General features: G+C 40.4%; 1 protein-coding gene across 1 annotated transcript in view; it reads left to right on the top strand.

The window, feature by feature from the left end:
* Positions 1-25,591, top strand: part of LRBA (LPS responsive beige-like anchor protein) — a 576,728-nt gene that overhangs the window by 62,850 nt on the left and 488,287 nt on the right. The window contains 9 exon segments of the mRNA XM_065405711.1: positions 7,902-8,133; positions 8,295-8,395; positions 10,506-10,601; positions 13,566-13,687; positions 13,841-13,967; positions 20,821-20,940; positions 22,024-22,170; positions 23,574-23,771; positions 24,747-24,880. Of these exon segments, the coding sequence (XP_065261783.1) occupies positions 7,902-8,133; positions 8,295-8,395; positions 10,506-10,601; positions 13,566-13,687; positions 13,841-13,967; positions 20,821-20,940; positions 22,024-22,170; positions 23,574-23,771; positions 24,747-24,880 (1,277 nt within the window).

Raw genomic sequence — 25,591 nt, 5'->3', positions numbered from 1 at the left:
CCGCCCCAAGCGGCGCAAAAAAAAAAAAAAAAAAAAAAAGTCGCGATCTGCGGCGGCAATTCGGCGGAAGGTCCTTCGCTCCAAGTGGGAGTGAGGGACCGTCCGCCGAATTGCCGCCGAATAGCTGGATGTGCCACCCCTCTCCAGAGTGGCCGCCCCAAGCACCTGCTTGGCAAGCTGGTGCCTGGACCCGGCCCTGGCTGCACCTGTATAATCTGACATGCAGTTGTGCTGTGCATGCCCACTGGAGTTGTTGATTTTTGTGTATAGTACCTAGATAAGTATGACGGCTCCTGACATTGCTGTCTAGTACAGTGCATTCTGGGCAATTTTTGTTTGTTGTTGTGGCCCAAAATATTGTGGGAGAAGGGACTAAACTCCCCTAATACCTGGGAGGCATCTGTGGCCATACTTTTACCCCACAGGGTTTGTCTACAATAGACTTATATTTTTTAACTTTGAATTAAGTGATTGCCAGAACTGAAACAGAAATCTTCATTTTCCATGCTGTCAAGCTGACACCTTTCACAAATGCTAAATTCATCATAAGATGTGGAATGATTTAGTATTTTGAGTTTGAACTGTGTGTTAGTTTGTTCATGTGCTTTTTTGCATAAGGGCTTTGCTATAATCTTGCGCTTTGAACTAATAAAACTTGTAAAATGATGCTGTTAAGATACCAAACTGATAACACGAAAACATGTATAGTTACTTTAATTTAAAAAATTTTTTTTTGTTGGGTCAGATTTAGCCTCGGGAACCATTTAAATTCAATGGGAGTTGTGACCAATGATAAAAGGCTTCAATTGTCCCTTTCTAGAAGAGCATTCTTTGTGCTTTATAAATACATAAGTAAATGCGGATCCAAGTACTAAACCAGATATTAAAATAAGTCAGTGTAAAACCAAAACAATTTTAAGTTGTTTTTAGCTTGCTGTAGAATCAGTTCCTCCTTGCTTTAAAACATGGTAGTTGACTATTTTAAAATGTGCAACATGTAAAAATTGTGCAAGCACTGCTAAAACACAAACTAACCTGATCAGAGTGGATGAGGCACAACTGATACCTGGATAGAGAGGTGGAACCAACACGGGTAGGATGTTGCTTCTTAATTCTCTTCTCTTGGTATAGGTCATATCACCAGTTTAAGGAGGATTCTTATCTCTAGGGTCCTGTTTTTACATGGGCAAAAAGGATGCTTTTTTAAAATTGTTAAATTGTCAGTTGAGATAGCTTAACTCAATTGAAGCACCTTCAATGCAATGTAGACAAGTAAACACCATTAAGTGGTTTGAGTTGGCTGTGTTGTACCACAGACTAACAAGACAGGAAAGAATCATCTTTTTTGCCCATGTAGACAGGACACAGATGTGTGCTTTCAGCTTCTGTAGTGGAAACCTAAAACCACAAACTCAAGTCTTAGCATGTAATTTGAGGAAAAACTGGTCGTAAACCACAAAAATGAGTATTGGCTTATACACTTAAACATTCTTATTGATCTGAAATCCTAAAGAATCTTGTTTCATAGGGTATGTCTACACTACGAAATTAGGTCGATTTTATAGAAGTCGATTTTTAGAAATCGATTTTATACAGTCAATTGCGTATGTCCACACTAAGCGCATTGAGTCGGCGGAGTGCGTCCTCACTACCATGGCTAGCATCGACTTACGGAGCGGTGCTCTGTGGGTAGCTATCCCGCAGTCTCCGCCGCCCATTGGCATTCTGGGTTAAGCTCCCAATGCCTGATGGGGCAAAAACATTGTCGCGGGTGGTTTTGGATACATGTCATCAGTCGCCCCTTCCTCCGTGAAAAGCAACGGCAGACAATCATTTCGTGCCAGACACCGGGGCGATTAGAAGAGCACAACAAGGCGCACTGCGCATCAGAGAGCTTTGAAAAGCAGTTTCATGATTGGCCAGGCTTCAGTGTGACAGTTGTGTGTGTTTCTCCTTGATGCAAACCCGCCCCCTTTGTTGATTTTAATTCCCTGTAAGTCAACCACCCTCCCCCCTTCGAAATAAAGTAACTATTGTTTTGAAACCATGCTTTCTTTCTTTAATTAAAAAAAAGAGATAACTGACAAGGTAGCCTGGGTGGGGTGGGGGAGGAGGGAAGGACAAGGCCACATTGCTTATTGTAGCCACAGTAAAAATCAAACTGTTTGAATGACAGCCTTCTGTTACTTGGGCCATCCTCTGTAGCGGAGTGGCTGGGTGCCCGGAGCCCCGTATTCTTGGGCGTCTGGGTGAGGAGGCTATGGAACATGGGGAGGAGGGTAGGCGGTTATACAGTGGATGCAGCGGGGGTCTGTGCTCTTGCTGGCTTTCCTGCAGCTCCAACAGACGCTTCATCATGTCCGTTTGCTCCCCCATTAGCCTCAGCATCACGTCCTGCCTCCGCTCTTTGCGCTCACTTAATTCTTTCCTGGCCTCTGCCACTGAATGCCTCCATGCATTAAGCTGTGCCCTATCAGTGCGGGAGGACTGCATGAGCTCGGAAAACATGTCATCGCGAGTGCGTTTTTTTCGCCTTCTAATCTACGATAACCTAATAATAATTAAATTATTATATTTAACCTCAGGGACGGAGACGATAGGGGGAGCGTAGAAACATTCTACGCTCTATGATTCTGGGGGGACTGCATGGTCACCTGTGCTGCTGAGCTCGCCACGCTGACCAAACAGGAAATGAAATTAAAAAGTTCCCAGGGCTTTTCCTGTGTACCTGGCTAGTGCATCGGAGTTCAAAGTGCTGTCCAGAGCGGTCACACTGGAGCACTCTGGGATAGCTCCCGGAGGCCAATACTGTCAATTTGCATCAGCACTACCCCAAATTTGACCCAGCAAAGTCGATTTTAGCGCTACTCCCCTTGCCGGGGAGGAGTACAGAAGTTGATTTTAAAAGCCCTTTAGATTGACGGAACGGGGTTGGTTGTGTGGACGCATTCATTTTTAAATCGACCTAACATGGCTAAATTCAACCTAACCCTGTAGTGTAGACCAGGCCTTAGAAGCAAAACTTTCCTCTTCCTTTTGATGAGGGGGAGGAGATGATATACAGTGGAGTCGCATCATAGGCGCATTTAACTTACGCGATTTTAACTATACGCACTCGGCAAAACAAAACAAAAAAGAGAAAAATAACAATTTAAATACTGTACCTGTAGTGCGGGCGATTCCACCCGCCATTCCACTCGAGCATTTGACTATACACGATTTTCGCCTTACCCGCTGACTTTAGAACCTAACCCCCGCGTAAGATGTGACTCTCCTGTATTGTCACTGACAGTACACCTACATTGCAATGTAAGGTATAATTGTAGCGCAGTAGGTATACCTATGTTAGATTGATCTAGCTCGTGTAGCAGTGAAGATGGCAGCACAGACCCCCAAAAGGGGCTAATAACTCAAATATATAGCCCGGGTCTCTGGTAGGCAGGTACTTGGGTGGCTGGCCAATGCTGAAGCCTGTGCTGCTGCATCTGGACAGCTGCTGTTACCTATGCAGGCTAGATTAAAGCAGGCATGGGTAGGCATACCTGCACTTCAGTTACACCTTAAATTGTGGTGTAGGCATATGCTTAAGGCTATCCCAAAGAGGGAAATCATAGCTTTGAATTCAGAATATAATCTGTGCAGTGATCCATACTGTGTTCAAAAATTAAATGTAGTGCCATATTGACCATCACAGGTCCAATGGGGAGCGTCAGTAGGAGACTCAAACCCTCTCTCCCGTCAATGCATGTCCCAAAACCCTTATATTACCAAGACTCCAATGTGAGAGACATCCCCATATAGCAGCAGAGGAAATTTAAATGTGGGGTTCACTTTTCTTAACCTCTATAAAGGTTTCTACATTACTTTATTTTTCTAATTCAGCACTTCTGATCACACTGTCAATAATAGTAAAATTAATTGGACCATACAAAAGTAGCTTGGTAAACGTGGGTGTGAAATAAGTGGGAGATGCCACTCTTGCTATACCCTGCCCTAAGTTTACAAACCTATGTTATTTGCTAGGTAAATGACAGGAGCTTGACAGGGTGAAGGAAAGCAACAGAAAAAGAGGAAAAAAAGTTACTTTCCTCTTTCAGTTTTCATGTCTATCTTTCATTTTAAACTTTCAGAAGAGAAGATGGAAAAAAATAGCTAAATTAGTATACTTCAGTGGCTTTCTCAGTGCTGTGGATTTGGACTGTTCCTAAACAAAAGTTAATTGTGGTCTCAGACTTAATTTAGTTACTTTTGCTACACCATGCATGGAAAGGAGTTCCCTATTTACCTGAAGTTTCTTAAATGTTTTCATTAGTGGCATATACAGCTGCCCTGTAATTATAATTCCAGATCCTTAAATTTTGATCTTCCAGTAGGGCAGAGTTTGGTAGCTACTTTATATTCAGAGCAACCTCCTAATTGTGTTAAGTCTGAAAATTTCTGTATCTAGGGGCAGTAGCTTCACCAAATAAACAAGCCCCAGCAGCTCTTCCTATATCTTGTGAATCCTCCTTCCATCTTAAGTCAGACGGAAAATTCCTAGCAGACATTTCATTACCATCTTTAAATTTTGTTTTATTGTCTCGCCATTTCTAGGTTTTGGTAACACAGGGAAACCTTAACATGCACAGTTCACTCCTAATCTGCTGATTTCTAGAAAGGTTAGGAAAGAGAGAAACATACTTAAGGCTTGACTGTTTGTGTTGGCTTGGAATTGAAGTGTGTATACATTCTTCCTAGTCTCAAAGTATCAAATGCAGAAATTCCTTGTGCTTACTGAAGAGCTCCAGCTATTGATGTTATGACTTTCTTTTCTGAAAGTAAATATAACTGGCAGATGTTAAAGACATAATGTAAAATTTGTGAAGATGTATTAGAATACTTAGAACACTCTGCTTTAAAATCATTGCTGTATGCTTACACATTATACTACACCCTATAGAAAGAAAATGTTATGCCACCCTGTGGGTTGCTATAAAGAATGTTTATGAAGTTCAGTCTAAGACTTAAAATACGTTGAATTGGAGAGTTTTGAAAAATGTACTGTATGACACAGGAGACCAAATCATGCTAAAGTGCAGGGAAAGACTATACATCAGTTCAAAGGCTACATTATTCAAAAAAATACAACCATAAAAAAGTAATAAGATTACATTCTCACACTTCATGGCTAGTAAGGTGCATTAAGCTGCTCAGATATTCATAACTTACTGTGACATTTGGGAAGATTACATTTTGCTGTGCACAGCCATTACTGCAGCTCAGATAATAACTAGCCAGTGCATGGGCCTGGATTATGATCCCTGTCGTTGGAAACAAATTTGTGTTTTGAAGGTTGATCAGTTCCAAATCACCATTAGAAAGGGTTAATATGACTTACTGTAGAGTGTGTGTGCTTATGTGTATCTAATGGGTATGCATGCATAGAGTATATCAAATATAGTCCACATTGTGTATACTGCTTTTCCTGTCAATTTTTTTGTCAAAAGGTATTACTTAAAACACTTAAAGGAGAAATGTTTAAAATGTAGTGACTGCACTAGATATATACTTTTAATATAATACCTGCTGAAATATTTGTTTTTACTGGTTAGATTGGAAAATTAATTTGATAGATTCCTGGGTGGGTGATTTACTGTTAATGGTGTGTGTAGCCAAAAATGAAGGGTTGATAGTAGAAGTGATAGGGTGAAGATGGGGTCATCTTATTTGCAACTAAATGTTGACCTGTACAGTTCTGATGTGATAGCTCCTGACTGGTTAGTTAAACTAAATATATAATTAAATTAAAAACTATGGTGTGACTCTTAGCTGACAGCAAACGTATAGCCATTGTATTTGCACCAAGTATGACTAAGAAACCAAAAAGTAAAAGTAAAGTTTCATTTGGGAGACTGTCCTTTTGAGGAAGGCTGCAATCAATCTATTAGGGTGGGTGATATGCTTGCATTCAGTGTAAAATAGTAATTTGAGAGTCGCTTCCGTGTTTTTGATCCAATTGTCTTCAGGCTTTTTTCTCTTTTTTTTTTTTTTTTTTTTTTTTTTAAAGTGTGTTTTGTGATGTTACTACTTTAGCCCATTCCACCCAAGGATCTCAAGCACTTGGCAACCACGAATGAATTAAGATAGACATGAACCTCATTTTACTGAAGGGGAAAACTGAGTGACTTGATAAAGATGAGATCAAGTTGGTGGCAAAGCTGGGAATAGAATTCATATCTCCTAACTTCCAGTCCTGTGAATTTACTAGATAATACTCTGTTAGATGTTTCTTTAATTACTTACTTAAATTATTGCAATTCAGGAAAAGTGAAAATGGAAGGGAAATATAAATAACTTTTTAAAATGGTCATTCAGAAACTCTCCTTTTCTTTATACAACCTCAATCACCTTTGCTAGCTTTCTCAATTTCTTATGGAATTTGACATCACTGCTTTATGTTCAGAATGTTCCAGGCTGCTTCCAACCTGGAAACAAAATTTAGGACCTTTTGGATATTCTACAGTGATTTGAGTGTTTGACTTACCATATTTAAGGGCAACAATTCTGTTCTGTTACACATACTTGACCTCAGAACTTGACCAAGTGAATGGAGCTGTAGGGGCTTATTGGAAGGCAAGAGAGAATAAGTATTTTTGGGGGATGACTTCTGTCACAGTATAACTTTAAGAAGGAAATCAACTGAATTTCTAATTGGATCCTGTTAAGCTGTCATTCTAAGTAACTGATCAAACCTGTCCAAATAATATAATTCACTTGTTTAGTTAGTTTTGAAAATATCCACATCTAACTCTTCAGATTTACTCACTCCCCTTCCACAAACGTATCAAGATATTTGATTTTCTCATGTGTGTCCCAAATTGAAATCATGACATTATTTTCTTAGGAAGGCAGATGAGGGGAGGAGGAAAGAAGGGGAAAAGTGCTTTGTGACATCCACCTAAATACTTGAAAGATCTAAAGAAATGGAATTCACCAAAAATTTATTTTTGTTTTTTAGAAAGTCTTTCTGTAAATGGAAGGAAAAATGTAACACAAACTTGAATTTATATCTAAAATGTCACAGTACTGTATTCATATTAATCTAACTTGCTAGAAAAGTCTAGAAATATGAGGGCCTGGTGAGACTGGTAGGTTAGTATGTTAACCTCAAGAGAATTAAATTCTAATTCTAGTTCAGGTCACAAGTGAAGATGAGTTTTGATTTCTTTGTAGCTGTTCCCTTGTGCACATCAGAAACCACCTAATGTGGCAAACGCACCAGTTTCTGCTCAAGAAAGGTCCATGACAAAAAATTCTGAAGAGTTGCTTTTCTAGATTAAAATGCATTAGCAAATCTGTAGGAGGAGGCATAATCATTTGTGTTGGGCTCCAAGCAGTGCTGCTGTTCCTTCACTTTCAAAATGATAATTAACATTCACTCAGATACAACTGTTTTGTGCTATAATTTGAAAATGAACAAATAACCCTCCCAAACCTCATAGTACCTTTGCTTACGAAGTAAAATTGCAGTTGATACTGTACTTCAATCCACTTTTCATCTAATATACCCGAAGTGCAGTTTAATGTTTGTAAAGAGCAACACTTTTTGGTGAGGTAGGTCAGCTCTTTGCAGCAGCTGTTCTCTTACCTATCTGGGAAGTGCTTTTACAGACGGGCAAACTGAAACACAGAAAGGTCAAGTGACTTCATCAAAGCTACGGAGTGAATCCATAACAGAAGTAGCAATTGGACTCACGGTCTGCCGCCATCCAATCCCTCTTCCCTAATCTAATCCAAATCCAGCCCCACAGCCTCTGTAAATGTTTCAACACACAGCCTTGGGAACTTGCACAGCAAGTCCTAAATGTAAAATGATATATGGAAATGATTGTTACTAATGCTTTGCCTTTTCCCCCTTAAAGCTTGTAGGGGGACATTTTGATCTGGAAATGAACTTTATTATCCAAGAAGGAGAGAGTATCATCTGCATGGTAGACTTGTTGGATAAATGTGACATCACTTGCCAGGCTGAGGTATGGAGCATGTTTACAGCAATCCTGAAGAAAAGTATACGGAATCTACAAGTCTGCACAGAAGTGGGGCTTGTTGAACAAGTGCTACAGAGAATTGATAAAGCTGACAATATGATTGCAGGTATGACTTTAGATGGCAACAGAATACATTTATTTGAGCTAAATATGATTGTCTTTATATAAAACCTTAACACAGCACTTTTATTGACAAAATAAAAGAATACGCATTTGGTCATTATGTACAGAGCTGCATGTATATCATTTTAATATTTTTTCCTTCAGATCTCTTAGTTGATATGTTGGGAGTGCTGGCTAGCTATAATTTGACGGTCCGGGAGCTAAAATTGTTCTTCAGCAAACTCCAAGGAGAAAAAGGAAAATGGGTAAACAACTTTGTTGTCTTAATGTTGGTTATACTGTCTCCTAATCTTTCCAAACAAAAAGGGCTATTTGCAAACATTTTTAATAACCAAATGTGAAAGCTATCAAAGATGTAGGGATCCCCCCAGTAGTATTATCAATAGATGTCTTTTTGCATATTAGTAATAAAATATATGGTGTAGAAGTGTAAGTTACCAATTAGATTTACGTTTGATCGCTCTAGAAATATTGATACTTAGTGCCTCCAGTTTCCCCCTGACAAAAAGGTAGCACTTGTCTTCTTTATATACCTGCAAATAATTTTATGGGAGTAGGTACCTGTTTTTCTTTTTATAACTAAGTTACATGAAATGAAGGGGGAAAAAAAAAAGCAGAGGATTAAAAAAAATATGTAGACATTTAAAAAAGGTAGATTAAAAACTACCTCCCACATACACAACCCAAAGAGTGTCTATTCTCACTTCGTTTTTTCTTTCGGGTAAATATTGCAGAAACTGATTTGTTTAGCGAAGTAGGAATTTGTAGAAAGATCTGAATTTAAGGCAGTCTTGTAATATCACTTGCCGCTTGATTCCAAAGCGAACTCCAAGTGAAAAGTCCTAGTATAAATTTTTTACTGTTTACACCTGGAGTGGAATAGGAGAACCGAACACTCCTGACAACCTCCCTCCCTAAAGTTAACTTTTTTTTCTCATAGGATACTGATGCTACCAAATGTACTGTCTCCTCCAGGTGGAATCTAAACATCAGAATTGCTACTTTGATGGAAGTAGCAATTGCTTTAAGAATTGTTTCAAGCTCTTTGAAAACATATTTGTAATCCTGCTTTGGTGGCCCCTAAAATAACCTGCTCAATATAGAGAAAAGGCTTCTCAGATCTGGTTTCTTGCTGAGTAAAAACAAATACCTATTAAATATAAAAACCTATGCTAATGCTCAATTAAAATTTTAATTTTTAAACAAAATTCCAAATTGCTCACATAGAAAATATTGTGTATCAAGGTTTAGATTTAAGGTGAATGTAGTTAAAAATATTGCATATGTTCAGTGTGAGTGAGTTAAGGTTCTCTTTGTAATGTTAATGTTTTTATTTCCTGACTCTCTTGTTTGCATTTAATTTTCTTCTTAAAGAACAAATACAGAGGAGAAAAGGAGGAGAAAAACATAGCTGCATTGCTAGGAAATTGTACAGCTTCCTAAATCTTAAACTTAACTATCTGCAGCACTAGTTATCCAACTTTTTGTGCCGTGCCACAGTGCTGCAGACAGTCAACTTAAACTGTGATCTCCATTCCCCCCATTATTTTCCGCACATGTGTGAATCACTTTGATTTGCTTTGAGCATTTATTTTTGAAATACCTTTTTAAGATGGCACAGTGATTAGTCTTCAGTGATTGGCTTCATATGAAGTTTTAAGTTTATTATTTTTTGTTTCCTAGGCTCAAACAGTTTGAAGTTTCTTCTGAAAACAAGAAAAACGTGATTTTCATTCTCCCCCTCTTCCCCCACACTCCCTGTAACTCTCTGAGGGAGTTTAAAGGAATTTCTTTACTTCTCACCTCAGAGAAAGACCAGTCATTAAAAGTTTCACACCTCTGGAAAGTTATAGGCAAGTGAAAAAACAGTCTTAAAACTGTTGGCCTGCAACCATAACTATAACACTTGATACACCTCTACCCCGTTATAACATGAGTTTGGATATAACGCGGTAAAGCAGTGCTCCGGGGGGGGCTGGGCTGCACACTCCGGCGGATCAAAGCAAGTTCGATATAACGTGGTTTCACCTATAAGGTGGTAAGATTTTTTTTTTTGCCTCCCGAGGACAGCGTTATATCGAAGTAGAGGTGTATATTAAATTGATGTAAGCTCTCAAGTTTTATTTTGAGATTACTGCCACTGAATTCAATAGGAAAAGTTAGCTGGAGCAGAACTGGGCTGTTGGTGTCTAAGATGAATTTTGAGTTGACACACTTCCTTGACTATTACTCTCCTGAGTAATGTGGTGGCCTAGTGTTTGTCTGTGGAAGGATGAGAAATGTGTCAAAATGCATTATAATATGTATCAGAATAATATACAAATGTTTGATATTTGTGATAATTTCTTTTAATAGCCACCACATGCTGGAAAATTATTGTCTGTGTTAAAACACATGCCTCATAAATATGGTCCTGATGCCTTCTTCAACTTTCCAGGAAAAAGTGCTGCAGTAAGTGGTTATATACATTTTCTATACCTTTATTTGTTATCCTCCTCTTACTAGTGGCTCTTTTCTTTCCTATTCTCATTTGGCTCTTTTGTTTCATGTATACGGTTATATTCACTAGTCTGACATTGTTCCTAGAGAGAACTATTTTTCCAGGGTGGTAACTACATTAAGATTAACTGAAATATGTTACTATTAAATATGCACTACCTTTATGGAAGGACAAACCATCTTAGCTAAAGAAAGAATGGGTACAAGTAATAGCCCATAGCCCATTTTGTGTGATTGGTTCAGTTAACTCACTCTTATTTGTTGCAAGCAGAATCTTTGTCTGCCTTTATTTCTTCTCTCAATATTCCTTAGTGGTGTCTTCCCTAATGTGCAGCATACAACGGAATCCCCAAATATTATACACATTTGAGAGGCACTCCTGAGGAAGCCCCAGAATGCACCAAATTGAGAGTTGGCTCAATTCTGCTGTCTGTTCCTTTTTATGGCAAGAGACACAGAACCTCCCCAGAGATTCTCTTCCCCCCCCCCCCCCTCAAATGATCAGACATCATACATGTGAATATAACAGCACATGCTATCTCTATGAGCTGACTCATTTATACCCTGGCCATATGGGAAAAAATCAGCATTTACTGCACTGTTTTACTGCAGTTTCTATCACACATAAGAAATACTACCAAAATATTGCTGAGAAACACCAGGATAAAGCTAACACTATGGCTAGGGCCCTACCAAATTCGCAGCCATGAAAAATGCATCAAGGACCGTGAAATCTGGCCTCCCTCTGTGAAATCTAGTCTTTTGTGTGTTTTTACCCTAAGCTATACAGATTTCATGGGGGGAGACCAGAGTTTCTCAAATTGGGGGTCCTTATCCAAAAGGGAGTTGCAGGGGGGCTGTAAGGTTATTTTAGTGGGGTTGCGGTATTGCCACCCTTACCTCTGCTCTGCCTTCAGAGCTGACTGGCCAGAGTGCGGCGGCTGCTGACTGAGGGCCCAGCTCTGCAGGCAGTAGCGCAGACGTAAGCGTGGCAATACCATACCATACCATGCCATCCTTACGTCTGCACTGCAGCTGGTGGCGGCTCTGCCTTCAGAGCCGGTTATCCCGGCCAGCAGCCGCTGCTCTCCAGCTGCCCACCTCTGAAGGTAGCGCTGCCATCAGCAGCAGCACAGAAGAAGGGTTAGCAGTACTGCAACCTGCCGTATAATAACCTTGTGACCCCCCCCCCCCCCCAACTGCTTTTTTTGGTTGGCCCCCTACACAGTGAAATTTCAGATTTAAATAGTTGAAATCATGAAATTTACGATTTTTAAAATCCTATGACTGTGAAATTGACCAAAATGGACTGTGAATTTGGTAGGGTCCTAACTATGGCACAGTAAATACTTGAATTTAGTATAAATTTTGTGGCATTCATTGATGGTAAATAATTTGTACACTAAAAACAATTTTTATTTTTAAACCAAATATGTTCAAAAATGTCATGCAGTTGTCCTCACTAAGGACCAAATTCATCAAAATTTTGTCTCATAATTTTGTCTCATAAATTTGAGTTGTCAAATCTTTTAGTTGTTAAAAGAGTAAAACGTATATGTTTTCACAACCTCACACGTAACTCAAAAGATAGTCATTGGATCATCTCACAATCTCTTTCCATAAATATTCTCCCCACTCAAGATCACACACAAACCACCTTCTGTCTTGAAATTAAACATAACATACTTAAGCCCAAAATAAATTTATGTAAATGAAAATTTAAGGTACTGAAAAATAAAGATAAAAATAGTAATATTTCTGAAACCTTCTCTATATGATAATTATAATGGGCGTATTAACATTATTTTGGTTACTTGTAAATTTTTTTATTAGATTCTTATACGGTATATAGTATTTAAGTGCCTCAAGACAATGAGAAACTTAATATTATAGGAATCTTAATATTTTAGATAATTAGCACAAGCCATCCTTAAAAGCTCTGTGAGTTAAATCAATTGTAGTGATATCAGCCCAAAAAAGTTGAGTCAGTCTCAGACATATAGACTTATTAGTGAATTACAGCTTTACAGAAGGATTTATAGCATTGTGTTTGGGCAGGGATAGCTACACAGAGTTGGGGAGCATAATGAGGAGTCTGGCAACACTTATGTTCTTTGATGTTTTTGTTCATTGGTATTGATCATCTGGACAGCATCTTTGATCAGAGGGTTATGGAAATCTGAGTTGAAATTTACATTGCAAGTCTGTGAAGCAAAATGGTGAAAGGTGAATGGTAATGCTTAAAAACTGTTCAAAACAAAGAATTGAATACTATAAAAATTGTTGAGCATATAGTTAGCAATTTACAGACTTGCTAGTTAATATAGGTACTGTGTTTATATGGGAAAATTTTGGCTGGAAGGATTATGTAATATCTTCTTTTGAAAGCAGGGTTATAAGTCTCACATTCTCATGTCTATATTTTTCTGCAGGGCTAAGATAGGCATGAATTTTCTGCAGATAAGACTGTTTCAGGCAAAATCTAGAAACTTCCATTTTTATGCCTAACTTCTTCCCACAGTCAGTTACTTTCCTCCTCTTTGGGATTCAATCTGGTGTGCCAGCATTGTAGCGATCATGAGTCTGTAAATTTCACTTTTCTGTTAGTACACAACAGAACAAGATGAGCTTAAGGCAATTTTGGACCAAATATTTCTCCAAAAAAGTTTAGTTTCATTATAAGTTATTTTTATTGCGGTATAAATATTTTTGTCATGAAACTTTAGAATCTAAAGATTCTTTAAAAAAAAAAAAAAAAAAAAAAACACAAACAAACAAAAAAAAGAAATAAACCTTGGGCCATTTTATTATTGCAGTAAGACATTAGAAGACTGTAACTTGCACCATGTCCTGTCTTAATTCATAAATGATTTTGTTAAATCTTTCTATATTAAATATCTATATTACTTCCTTTAGGCTATTGCCTTACCTCCTATAGCCAAGTGGCCCTACCAGAATGGATTTACCTTTCACACTTGGTTAAGAATGGATCCTGTAAATAATATCAATGTGGATAAGGATAAGCCTTACTTATATTGGTATGTATTATGAAAACCTAGATTTCTAATGTTTTTTTCCCATTTATATTCATTTTTCAATGGTCTCTACTTACATTGAAAAAAACAATAACCTAATAACTTTTTTGTTTACGTGCAAATTTAGTTTCATTTCTTTAAAAAACTTTTTTGTAGTTTTCGAACAAACAAAGGACTTGGTTATTCTGCTCACTTTGTTGGAGGCTGTTTGATTGTGACATCAATAAAGTCAAAGGGAAAAGGATTCCAGCACTGTGTGAAATTTGATTTCAAGCCACAGAAGGTGGGTTAAGCAAATAAATAATTCAAATAAGTGCCATAAATTACCACGGTACATGTGTGTAATTAGCCATTAATTGTACTTATTTTTTATTTAGACCAGTGTCCTAGTAAGCTCAGGGGAGTGTTCTGTTTTGTTTGCTAATCACTAACTTCATATGGACCCAGAAAAATATTGTCTGCAAAAATATTACCAATAGTATCAGTTGGCATTATTTAGAGAAGTAAATAATACCAACTTTTACAAGTAAAACTTAAACAAATGTACATAGTAACACGCCATTTTTTAAGACTGTGATTTAATACATTCCCACGTGTAAAAGAAAAAAATGCAATTTACTAAAGAGTAAATCACACATGTGGCCTAGGTGAATAGTGACTGAAAGTTAGATCTCTACTGGCTGTTGGCTTAATTCTGTGAAATGAGTTGATGGTCTTTGTCTGTTTCTTGCTGGACAAATGTCCACATCAGTTGGTGTTGTGCAGCAGAAATGGTAAAGATTGAATAGATATCGGGATCTGGGAAATTACTGGGAAAGTGTAGGAGAACTTTCACTGTTACTGCTCATGGAATTCACATCCTGTTTAGTGAATAAATAGAAGACTTCACTTGTTAGGGCTGACTCCTGATATGATTAAACTAAGGGTATGTCTACACTACGAAATTAGGTCAAATTTATAGAAGCCGGTTTTATAGAAATCGGTTGTATACAGCCGATTGTGTGTGTCCCCACATAAAATGCTCTAAGTGCATTAATTCGGCGGACCGCGTCCACAGTACCGAGGCTAGCGTCGACTTCCGGAGTGTTGCACTGTGGGTAGCTATCCCACAGTTCCCGCAGTCTCCGCCGCCCATTGGAATTCTGGGTTGAGATCCCAATGCCTGAATGATGCCTGCCTGAATGATGCAAAACAGTGTCGCGGGTGGTTCTGGGTACATGTCGTCAGGCCCATCCCCCTCCGTCAGCGCAACGGCAGACAATCGATTCGTGCCTTTTTACCTGGGTTACCTGTGCAGACAACATACCATGCCAAGCATGGAGCCCGCTCAGCTCAGCTCAGCTCACCGTCACCATATGTCCTCTGGGTGCCGGCAGACGTGGTACTGCATTGCTACACAGCAGCAGCTAATTGCCTTTTGGCAGTAGACGGTGCAGTATGACTGGTAGCCTTCATCGGCGATCTGGGTGCTGTCAGATGTGGGGCTGGCAGACGTGGGACTGCATTGCACACAGCAGCAGCCCCTTGCCTTTTGGTAGAAGATAGTATATTACGATTGGTATCCATCGTCATCGTATTGCAGTGGCTGTCAATCATGGGCAACTGGGCAGACATGCTCAGTCCTAGCGAACAATCTTGACGATGATGATGGCTATCAATCGTAGTATGCTATTTTCTGCCAAGTGCCCAGTATTTTCTGCCAAGCACCCAGAAGATGCCGAGGGCTATCAGTCATGCTGCACCGTCGTCTGCCAGCTTAAGATGAATACAGAACAAATCTATTTTTTACATTTGCTTCCCCCTCCCTCCGTGAAATCAACGGCCTGCTAAACCCAGGGTTTTGAGTTCAATCTTTGGGGGGGGGCCATTCTGTGTGACAGTTGTTTGTGTTTCTCCCTGATGCACAGCCACCTTTGTTGATTTTAATTCCCTGTACCTGTACGCCATGTCGTCACTCGCCCCTCCCTCCCTCCCCCGGTCCGTCAGATACTAGTTTCGCGCCTTTTTTCAGACAAGACGCCATAGCACTGGGATCATGGAGCCCGCTCAGATCACCGCGGCAATTATGAGCACTATGAACACCACACGCATTGTCCTGGAGTATATGCAGAGCCAGGACATGTCAAAGCAAAACCAGGACCAGCCGAGGAGGCGATTGCAGCGCGGCGACGAGAGTGATGAGGAAATTGACATGGACATAGACCTCTCACAAGGCACAGGCCCCAGCAATGTGCAAATCATGGTGTTACTGGGGCAGGTTCATGCCGTGGAACGCCGATTCTGGGCCCGGGAAACAAGCACAGACTGGTGGGACTGCATCGTGCTGCAGGTGTGGGACGATTCCCAGTGGCTGCGAAACTTTCTCATGCGTAAGGGCACTTTCATGGAACTTTGTGACTTGCTTTCCCCTGCCCTGAAGCGCCAGAATACCAGGATGAGAGCAGCCCTCACAGTTGAGAAGCGAGTGGCGATAGCCCTGTGGAAGCTTGCAACGCCAGACAGCTACCGGTCAGTCGGGAATCAATTTGGAGTGGGCAAATCTACTGTGGGGGCTGCTGTGATCCAAGTTGCCAGGACAATGAAAGACCTGGTGATATCAAGGGTAGTGACTCTGGGAAACGTGCAGGCCATAGTGGATGGTTTTGTTGCAATGGGATTCCCAAACTGTGGTGGGGCGATAGACGGAACCCATATCCCTATCTTGTCACCGGAGCACCAAGCCACCGAGTACATAAACCGCAAGGGCTACTTTTCAATGCTGCTGCAAGCCCTGGTGGATCACAAGGGACGTTTCACTAACATCAACGTGGGATGGCCGGGAAAGGTACATGATGCTCGCGTCTTCAGGCACTCTGGTCTGTTTCGAAAGCTGGAGGAAGGGACTTTCTTCCCGGACCAGAAAATAACCGTTGGGGATGTTGAAATGCCTATCATGATCCTTGGGGACCCAGCCTACCCCTTAATGCCATGGCTCATGAAGCCGTACACAGGCAGCCTGGACAGGAGTCAGGACCTGTTCAACTACAGGCTGAGCAAGTGCCGAATGGTGGTGGAATGTGCATTTGGACGTTTAAAAGCGCGCTGGCGCAGCTTACTGACTCGCTCGGACCTCAGCGAAAAGAACATCCCCATTGTTATTGCTGCTTGCTGTGCGCTCCACAATATCTGTGAGAGTAAGGGGGAGACATTTATGGCGGGGTGGGAGGTTGAGGCAAATCGCCTGGCCGCTGATTACGCGCAGCCAGACACCAGGGCGGTTAGAAGAGCATAGCAGGGCGCGGTGCGCATCAGAGAAGCTTTGAAAACGAGTTTTGTGATTGGCCAGGCCACGGTGTGAAACTTCTGTTTTTTTCTCCCTGATGAACACCCTCCCCCCCCCGGTTCACTCTACTTCCCTGTAAACCAACCACCCCACCTTCCCCTCCCCCCTTCGAGCACCGCTTGCAGAGGCAATAAAGTCATTGTTACTTCACATTCATGCATTCTTTATTAATTCATCACACAACTAGGGGGATAATTGCCAAGGTAGCCCGGGATGGGTGGGGGAGGAGGGAAGGAAAAGGACACACTGCAGTTTAAAACTTTAACTCTTATTGAAGGCCAGCCTTCTGATGCTCGGGCAATCATCTGGGGTGGAGTGACTGGGTGGCCGGAGGCCCCCCCACCGTGTTCTTGGGCGTCTGGGTGAGGAGGCTATGGAACTTGGGGAGGAGGGCTGTTGGTTACACAGGGGCTGTAGCGGCGGTCTCTGCTCCTGCTGCCTTTCCTGCAGCTCAACCATACGCTGGAGCATATCAGTTTGATGCTCCAGCAGCCAGAGCATCGACTCTTGCCTTCTGTCTGCAAGCTGACGCCACCTATCCTCTTCAGCCCGCCACTTGCTCTGTTCATCCCGCGATTCAGCCCGCCACCTCTCCTCTCGTTCATACTGTGCTTTTCTGTAGTCTGACATTGACTGCCTCCATGGATTCTGCTGTGCTCTGTCAGCGTGGGAGGACATCTGGAGCTCCGTGAACATATCATCCCGCGTCCGCCGTTTTCTCCTTCTAATCTTCACTAGCCTCTGTGAAGGAGAAACATTTGCAGCTGGTGGAGGAGAAGGGAGAGGTGGTTAAAAAAGACACATTTTAGAGAACAATGGGTACACTCTTTCACGTTAAATTTTGCTGTTCACATTACACAGCACATGTGCTTTCGTTACAAGGTCGCATTTTTCCTCTTATATTGAGGGCCTGCCGGTTTGGTGTGAGAGATCACTCACGCAGTGCCAGGCAACAGATTTCGGCTTGCAGGCAGCCATGGTAAGCCACAGTCTTTTGGCTTTTTTAACCTTCTTAACATGTGGGAATGGTTTCAAATAGCAGTGCCCTCATTTCCCATATCAAGCACCCATTGGGTTGGCCATTTAAAATGGGTTTGCAATGTAAAAGGAGGGGCTGCGGTTTCCGGGTTAACATGCAGCACAAACCCAACTAACCCCCCCCCCCAATTCTCGGGGATGATCACTTCACCCCTCCCCCCCACCGCGTGGCAGCGGGGAACATTTCTGTTCAGCAGAGCAGGAACGGGAACCTCTGAATATCCCCTTAATAAAATCGCCCCATTTCAACCAGGTGACCGTGAATGATATCACTCTCCTGAGAATAACAAAGAGCGATAAGGAATGGATGTTGTCTGCATGCCAGCAAACACCAGGACCATACGCTGCCATGCTTTGTTATGCAATGATTCCAGACTACGTGCTACTGGCCTGGCGTGGTAAAGTGTCCTACCATGGCGGACGGGATAAGGCAGCCCTCCCCAGAAACCTTTTGCAAAGGCTTTGGGAGTACATGAAGGAGAGCTTTCTGGAGATGTCCCTGGAGGATTTCCACTCCATCCCCATACACGTTAACAGAATTTTCCAGTAGCTGTACTGGCCGCGATTGCCAGGGCAAATTAATCATTAATCATTAAACACGCTTGCTTTTAAACCATGTGTAATATTTACAAAGGTACACTCACCAGAGGTCCCCTGTGTGCCCTCAGGGTCTGGGAGCACGCCTTGGGTGAGTTCGGGGGTTACTGGTTCCAGGTCCAGGGTGATAAACATATCCTGGCTGTTGGGGAAACCGGTTTCTCCGCTTCCTTGCTGCTGTGCGCTATCTACATTATCTCCATCCTCATCTTCCTCGTACCCCGAACCCGCTTCCCTGTGTGTTTCTCCAGTGATGGAGTCATAGCACACGGTTGGGGTAGTGGTGGCTGCACCCCCTAGAATGGCATGCAGCTCCGCGTAGAAGCGGCATGTTTGCGGCTCTGCCCCGGACCTTCCGTTTGCTTCTCTGGCTTTGTGGTAGGCTTGCCTTAGCGCCTTAATTTTCACGTGGCACTGCTGTGCGTCCCTGTTATGGCCTCTGTCCTTCATGGCCTTGGAGACCTTTTCTAATATTTTGCCATTTCGTTTACTGCTATGGAGTTCAGCTAGCACTGATTGATCTCCCCATATGGCGAGCAGATCCCGTACCTCCCGTTCTGTCCATGCTGGAGCTCTTTTGTGATCCTGGGACTCCATCACGGTTACCTGTTCTGATGAGCTCTGCGTGGTCACCTGTGCTCTCCACGCTGAGCAAACAGGAAATGAAATTCAAAAGTTCGCGGGGCTTTTCCTGTCTACCTGGTCAGTGCATCTGAGTTGAGAGTGCTGTCCAGAGCGGTCACAATGAAGCACTGTGGGGATAGCTCCCGGAGGCCAATAACGTCGAATTCCGTCCACACTACCCCAATTCCGACCCGCTAAGGCCGATTTTATCGCTAATCCCCTGGTCGGAGGTGGAGTAAAGAAACGGGTTTAAAGGGCCCTTTAAGTCAAAAGAAAGGGCATCGTCGTGTGGACGTGTCCAGGGTTAATTCGATTTAACCCTGCTAAAGTCGACCTAAACTCGTAGTGTAGATCAGGCGTAAGTAATATACACCACAATGTTATTGTTTTTAACCCTTTAAAAATTAGCAAAATAGGAACTTACAGGTGTACTAAAATGTATTTATTATGGCCAGCTGGGTGATCTTGGGCAAGTCACTTCCCTTCTGTCTCAGTTTCTTCATCTGTGAAATGGAGATGATGATGATGCTTACCTCTTTTGTAAAGCGCTTTGAAAGCTATTGACAGAAGTGCTATATTAGAGCTAGGTATTATCATTATTATACATTTTACATCTTCCCTGATAATTCCTGGGCTGATGGAGTGTTGAAGAATCTACTGGGGACTTCCCAGGAGAGAAGAGTGTGTAGATGAGGACAGACAGGACTCAAAGCAGTCAATACATCAACTTTCACAAAAAGCACAGGTTACTCTTCCTCACTCATTACCTGGGATGACCCCAGGAATAACTGTTTATAACTATTCTACCTAGTGTGATCACAACCAACTAGTATGTTTTTAAACACCACTTAGCACTGGCGATAGACAGATAGTGTTGTTTGTTTAAAAATATATGTATTAACATGTGTTGGCTAACATGGTTATGAAACACACACCTTGTTGTCCTGATATAGTCAAAGGCTTAACGTTTTTCTCAAGCAGTTTCAAGAACACAGACTCATGTGTAAGAGAATACACTAAATGAATCATACTTTGTAATTATTCAGTGTATCCAGAAGTGTGTTCTTCTCAACTATGATGAGTTATTCCACATTATTGAATAATCATATTTAGCAACATGGCATGACTTGATTTAAATGGCATTGTTCAAGGCTTCCTTGAATATTTAGTAGACTTGAAAATATGTTTGCTTTCTCAAAGCAAGATACAATATTTCTTTTGTCAGTTATTTTGGCATAAATAGAGCCCTTAGCGTTGTCAGGAAAAAGTTGTGTACTGTGACCATGTGTCTTCTTTAAGATTATACACCTATTTGTCAGTACACAGGGTGACTGAACACACTGTTTGGGTACAGTGAATTAGGCTAGGCCAGCAATGAACTTTGCATTTCTTCCACATTAATTTAAAGAAATCCTTAAGTAATCTTCAAAAAGTTTTCTGCCTTTTCATAATTCATATCAATAGTTTTGATCTTCTTGGACCAGCTATTTTGAGTAACTTTTAAAACATACTTACACAGGATTAAAGTATCAATAATTATTCTCTTATTATTCAGTGGTATATGGTTACTATAGTGCATATCTATAACCGCTGGAAGAATAGTGAACTTCGGTGCTATGTGAATGGGGAACTAGCATCGTATGGAGAGATAACGTGGTTTGTCAATACCAGTGATGTAAGTAGCTTTTATTTAATTTTGTGTTACTTAATTTCATACTTGGAATGGCTGAAATTTTTTTTGCACTTGATTATATTTTTAGGTTTTGATAACCTGGCTTGAGAGGAAAAAAGTAGGTTTTCCAACAGAATTTTGAATAAATAATTTAAAAAAACTGTACCTGGTGACACACATTGCATTTCAACTCAGAGAATGCAAATGTAGTCAGTGTGCTAGATGGTCAGTAAAAGTTGTGGGCCCAGTTCTGCAAACACCTAAGCACATCCATTATATTACTTAAATGAACAGTCCATTGACTACTCACTGGAGTAAAGTTATGTGTATGCTTAACTGTGTGCAGGATTGGGCCCTATAGATGAACACTATCATGTCTCTTTAAAAACTTATTTTCCTCTCCTGCAGTTTCACTTTCTGCTCTCCTAATATGTGGAAGACAGTCTGATAATACTGATCTCCAACATGGTATTGAGACACCAATACAATTAATGTTACCCTAATACTACAGAAATATCTGACTTTCTGATGATGTATGTTTGACAGTTCTAGAACTTAGCTTCTTAACTCTCTCACCGTGTATATATTTGCAGATATGTCCTATCAGTATTTGAGTAGAGTAAAAATTGCAGAGAACATGGTTTATTTTTAATTAATATTGTATATTATGTATTTTACAAATTCTAGACATTGACAGCTCAACAATTATTTTTCATTTTATTTGTTTGCTTATAAAACAATTTTTTTTTAAACTGCAGGTTTTGAAAACATTTACTTTATTTATTAATGCAGCCTTTCAATATTAGAATGAAAGCTTTACCAGCTTGGACACCCAGTTTACTTGCCTTGACTATGATAATTGATTTGAGTTGGGAGAGGGAAATTTTGCTTTTTGCCTGTCCAAAAATATTTTTTTCACCTTGATCAATTATAATATTGAAAGGTTGTTTTGGGTGTAAAATAAATTTATTGCTTTTCTGAAGAATAACAAATACATAATCCACATGATTAATACTTGTGTGCTTCACATTGAATCCTTTCTTGTCTTTTATTGTGTACAACTGTATCCTGTGTTGTCCTTTTCAGACGTTTGATAAATGTTTCCTGGGTTCTTCAGAAACAGCAGATGCTAATCGTGTGTTTTGTGGGCAGATGACAGCTGTTTACCTTTTTAGTGACGCTCTCAATGCTGCTCAGATTTTTGCCATTTATCAGCTTGGCCTGGGATACAAGGTATTTTGGAATTGAGTCAATAGTACCCAAAAGATTAATTCTAATAAGTCAATTTCTAGAGTATTTTAGGATGTCGATGATGATGATGTATACAATGTTCTTACCAGCCTATTTTTTATTTACATAGGTTTATAGAAATAAAGTATCTAATGTCAGAAAATTTAAATTAATCTATTCAATTTTATAAAAGTGTAATGAGGAGAGAAATGAATGTATAGATAAAACTATATGTTTGTCATGGATATGATTTTCTTGAGAAAAATGTGACAGTTGGGGTTTTTTTGGGCTTTGTAACCCCATCCAGCTGCTACTGAGCATGAACTTTTATAAATATAACTCTCTATAGTCACCTGGGTTTTTAAATGGTTTTAAACAGTTTTGCATAATTTTATTACAAAAAATAGTTTGCTCAGTAATGTGACCTTGTGACTTTTTCCATTTTTCTATATATTTAATGTTTCCTATTTTTGTCATGATGCATAACCTCCCTTGCATAACTGATTTATAAAAATGCTACAGGCCCATCTGCATGAGAAGAGAGCATTTGATAATATAATTAAAAACCATTTTTTATATAAATTCACTGTCAGAGTGGGAGTTGCAGCTCAGCAGTAGACTTGTTTGCTGGTGTGTTGTTTTCCATTTCTTCTGTTCTATAAAACTCCAGTCCCACTCCATGAAATGAAATAGATTGTACATGTATTAATCAAAACACAGCCCCTCTCCCCCCCACCTAAGTTGGCACATATTTAATACCAAGTTGGTATTAAAACAAGGCTAATGCAAATAATAAACTCTGTTTGCTGTCTTTACTCTCTTGTTCACTTCTCAGGAGTTCTGCTTTGGATTTTTGGGTGATGGGGAGGGACATGCTGTCTAAGTGGATAGAGCACTAACTATTAACTGTGGCTAGATCATTTTTTTTCATTGAGGCTTCCTACCAAATTTACTTTCTTCATGCCAGAAAAGTATCTTGATACCTAATTTAACACATTAAAAGTGTTGAGCACTGATGTTTAGTTCTGTTATGCTATTTACTTATTTACTGTTTGTATTGTGCTAACCCTGATGGGCCTCAATTGGGGATTGTGGCCCCTACATGCTGTAGCAACACAACATTTTTTTGTCTTTACCTCTGCCCAAAGAGCTTCTAAGTGAACACTGAGTAATAGGCACTATATTTTCTTATGTTTTTCTTAGCTTCCACAATGTCACTGCTTTAGGGCACAAAAATGCTATATAATACTAACTCTTCAAAAATTGTCCTGATCTAACAGTGTTGTAGTGGAACTGTTCTGATGCATTGCTGGAATAGAGGAGTAATGCTGTTGTAATTATTTTGTTTCCTATTGTATTTTCAGTGCAAGTCACCTTAATTTTTTTTCTTTCTTCCATCTTTCTAGGGAACATTTAAATTCAAGACAGAAAGTGATCTCTTCCTTGCTGAGCATCACAAACTGTTACTGTATGATGGCAAATTGTCCAGTGCTATTGCTTTCACGTACAATCCAAGGGCTACTGATGCACAGCTCTGTCTAGAATCATCCCCCAAGGATAACCCTTCTATCTTTGTTCATTCACCACATGCTCTCATGCTTCAGGTACTTTGGCACTTTTAGTAGACTTTCTAAGGAGAAAAATGGCTTGTACTTGTCTGTAACCAGGATTTTTAGCACCAGATGAGAGGGCTCCACATAATAGACTAATCGGGAGAAGCTATCAGAACTGCACTGCTCTCCTTCCTCAACCTTTTAGTTGGAGGTGTGGAGAATTGTTCCCAGCTGTTTAAAGTAACTCTCCTCCCTTCTCCCCACTACTACTGCCTTACATCAGGCTCCCCTTTCCTATCACTTCTGGTCAGGCACCCCAGAGGGAGGGATTTCCAACCTCTCCTAAACAATTTTGCTGCTTCTCATTGCATCACACCTGTGCACTGTACCCCTCATCAGTGTACAGCCATGTCATCCTTCCCTTCCCTAAGTGAACTTGCTCACTTTTCCATTCTTAGATTCCCAATTAAATTCTTCTTCAGGAAGGTTACATCAGAAATTTTTTTAGAAACACAGCAAAAGTTTAGAAAATAACTTTAAAATCAGCCTTCTTCCACTTTCTTCCCCCCCCCCCCCCCAAATGCCACCCACCCCCTTGCAATGTTTTTCTTGAGGACATTCTATTGTAACTCTTGCTTCTTCCATCCCAGGGCCTCTAACACCTTGCTCTCCTCCATTTCAGGAGAGCATAGGGGCACTCAAGGAAGGGCCAGCAAGCTATGGAGCTGCTCTGTTACCAGAGACCATGTTTTGCTTTAGATGCTGGCCACAACCTATGTGCCCATCTAAAGTCATCTTTGAGGACCAGCACAGTAGACAGGAATCCCAGACTCTGGGTCAGGCTGGGACTGGGACATCTTTTTTGTGGTTGTCTCTTCAACAGTAGCAGCCATTACTTGTAATAATTTCTTTGTGTAGTGGTAATCTGATTTTATATTAAAGATGCTCTTAAGTATTTAAGTCAAATGATAACTGTTTTAAAGTGGTTTTAGAAAAGGTTTTAATCTTTTAATTCTTCTTTGTCAGGATGTGAAAGCAGTCCTAACACATTCTATCCAAAGTGCTATGCATTCAATTGGAGGAGTGCAGGTACTTTTCCCTCTGTTTGCACAGTTAGACCATAGGCAATATTCTTTGGACCAAGTTGACACAACTGTTTGGTGAGTACGTATGGCTACCTCATTTCATCTTCCATTTTAACTTAAACCCATTTTAATTTGTGAAATGGGTTTTTGCTTAATTTAAATGGCCACAGAGCTAGGTACCTTATGTTGTAAAGAATTCTTGTGGTTTACAATTCTTTTTTTTTTTTTTTTTTCACCAGTAAGATATAGCAGCAAGTAAAGGGAAAACTTCTTAAGTCAGGCTTCTCTACATAAACACAATAAATTGAAGATTACATCTGCCTTAAGTGACAGAAATGCACAGCTTCTACTAAATACAGTTAAAATAACTGAAGGTTAAACTGGAAACCATGTCTGTCTGTGTTTAGCTATTAGGCAAAGAATTAACTCCAACTAATGGAATTGTAGCACTATTATTTGGATGCTTTATTTCTATTCTCAAGGCCAGAAGTTGTTAAGCCTCATGTGAACAGGATCTTGAGCTGAGGTCAAGATTATTGGCACCATGTTTTCTATGCAAACTTGCACAAATGAAAACAAATATGCACATCATGCTATAGTTATGTAATGTATTTATGGGGTACTAGAAATATGAAAAATCTACATGAGCTCTTTCCTGTCAATGGGGCGGGGGGAGGAGCTTCTTGAACTCCACGGAAGATAAGTTGATGATCCTGACCTATAGTGCATGATGATTGAAAGATGTGTTATGTGCCCAGGCTAACTCAAGCTTTGTATGGGTTGTCA

Source organism: Emys orbicularis, chromosome 5 (genome assembly GCF_028017835.1).
Source record: "Emys orbicularis isolate rEmyOrb1 chromosome 5, rEmyOrb1.hap1, whole genome shotgun sequence".
NCBI classification, from domain to species: Eukaryota; Metazoa; Chordata; order Testudines; family Emydidae; genus Emys; species Emys orbicularis.
The sequence above is the reverse complement of the archived record's forward strand: the minus strand, read 5'-3'. Positions and strand labels throughout refer to the sequence as shown.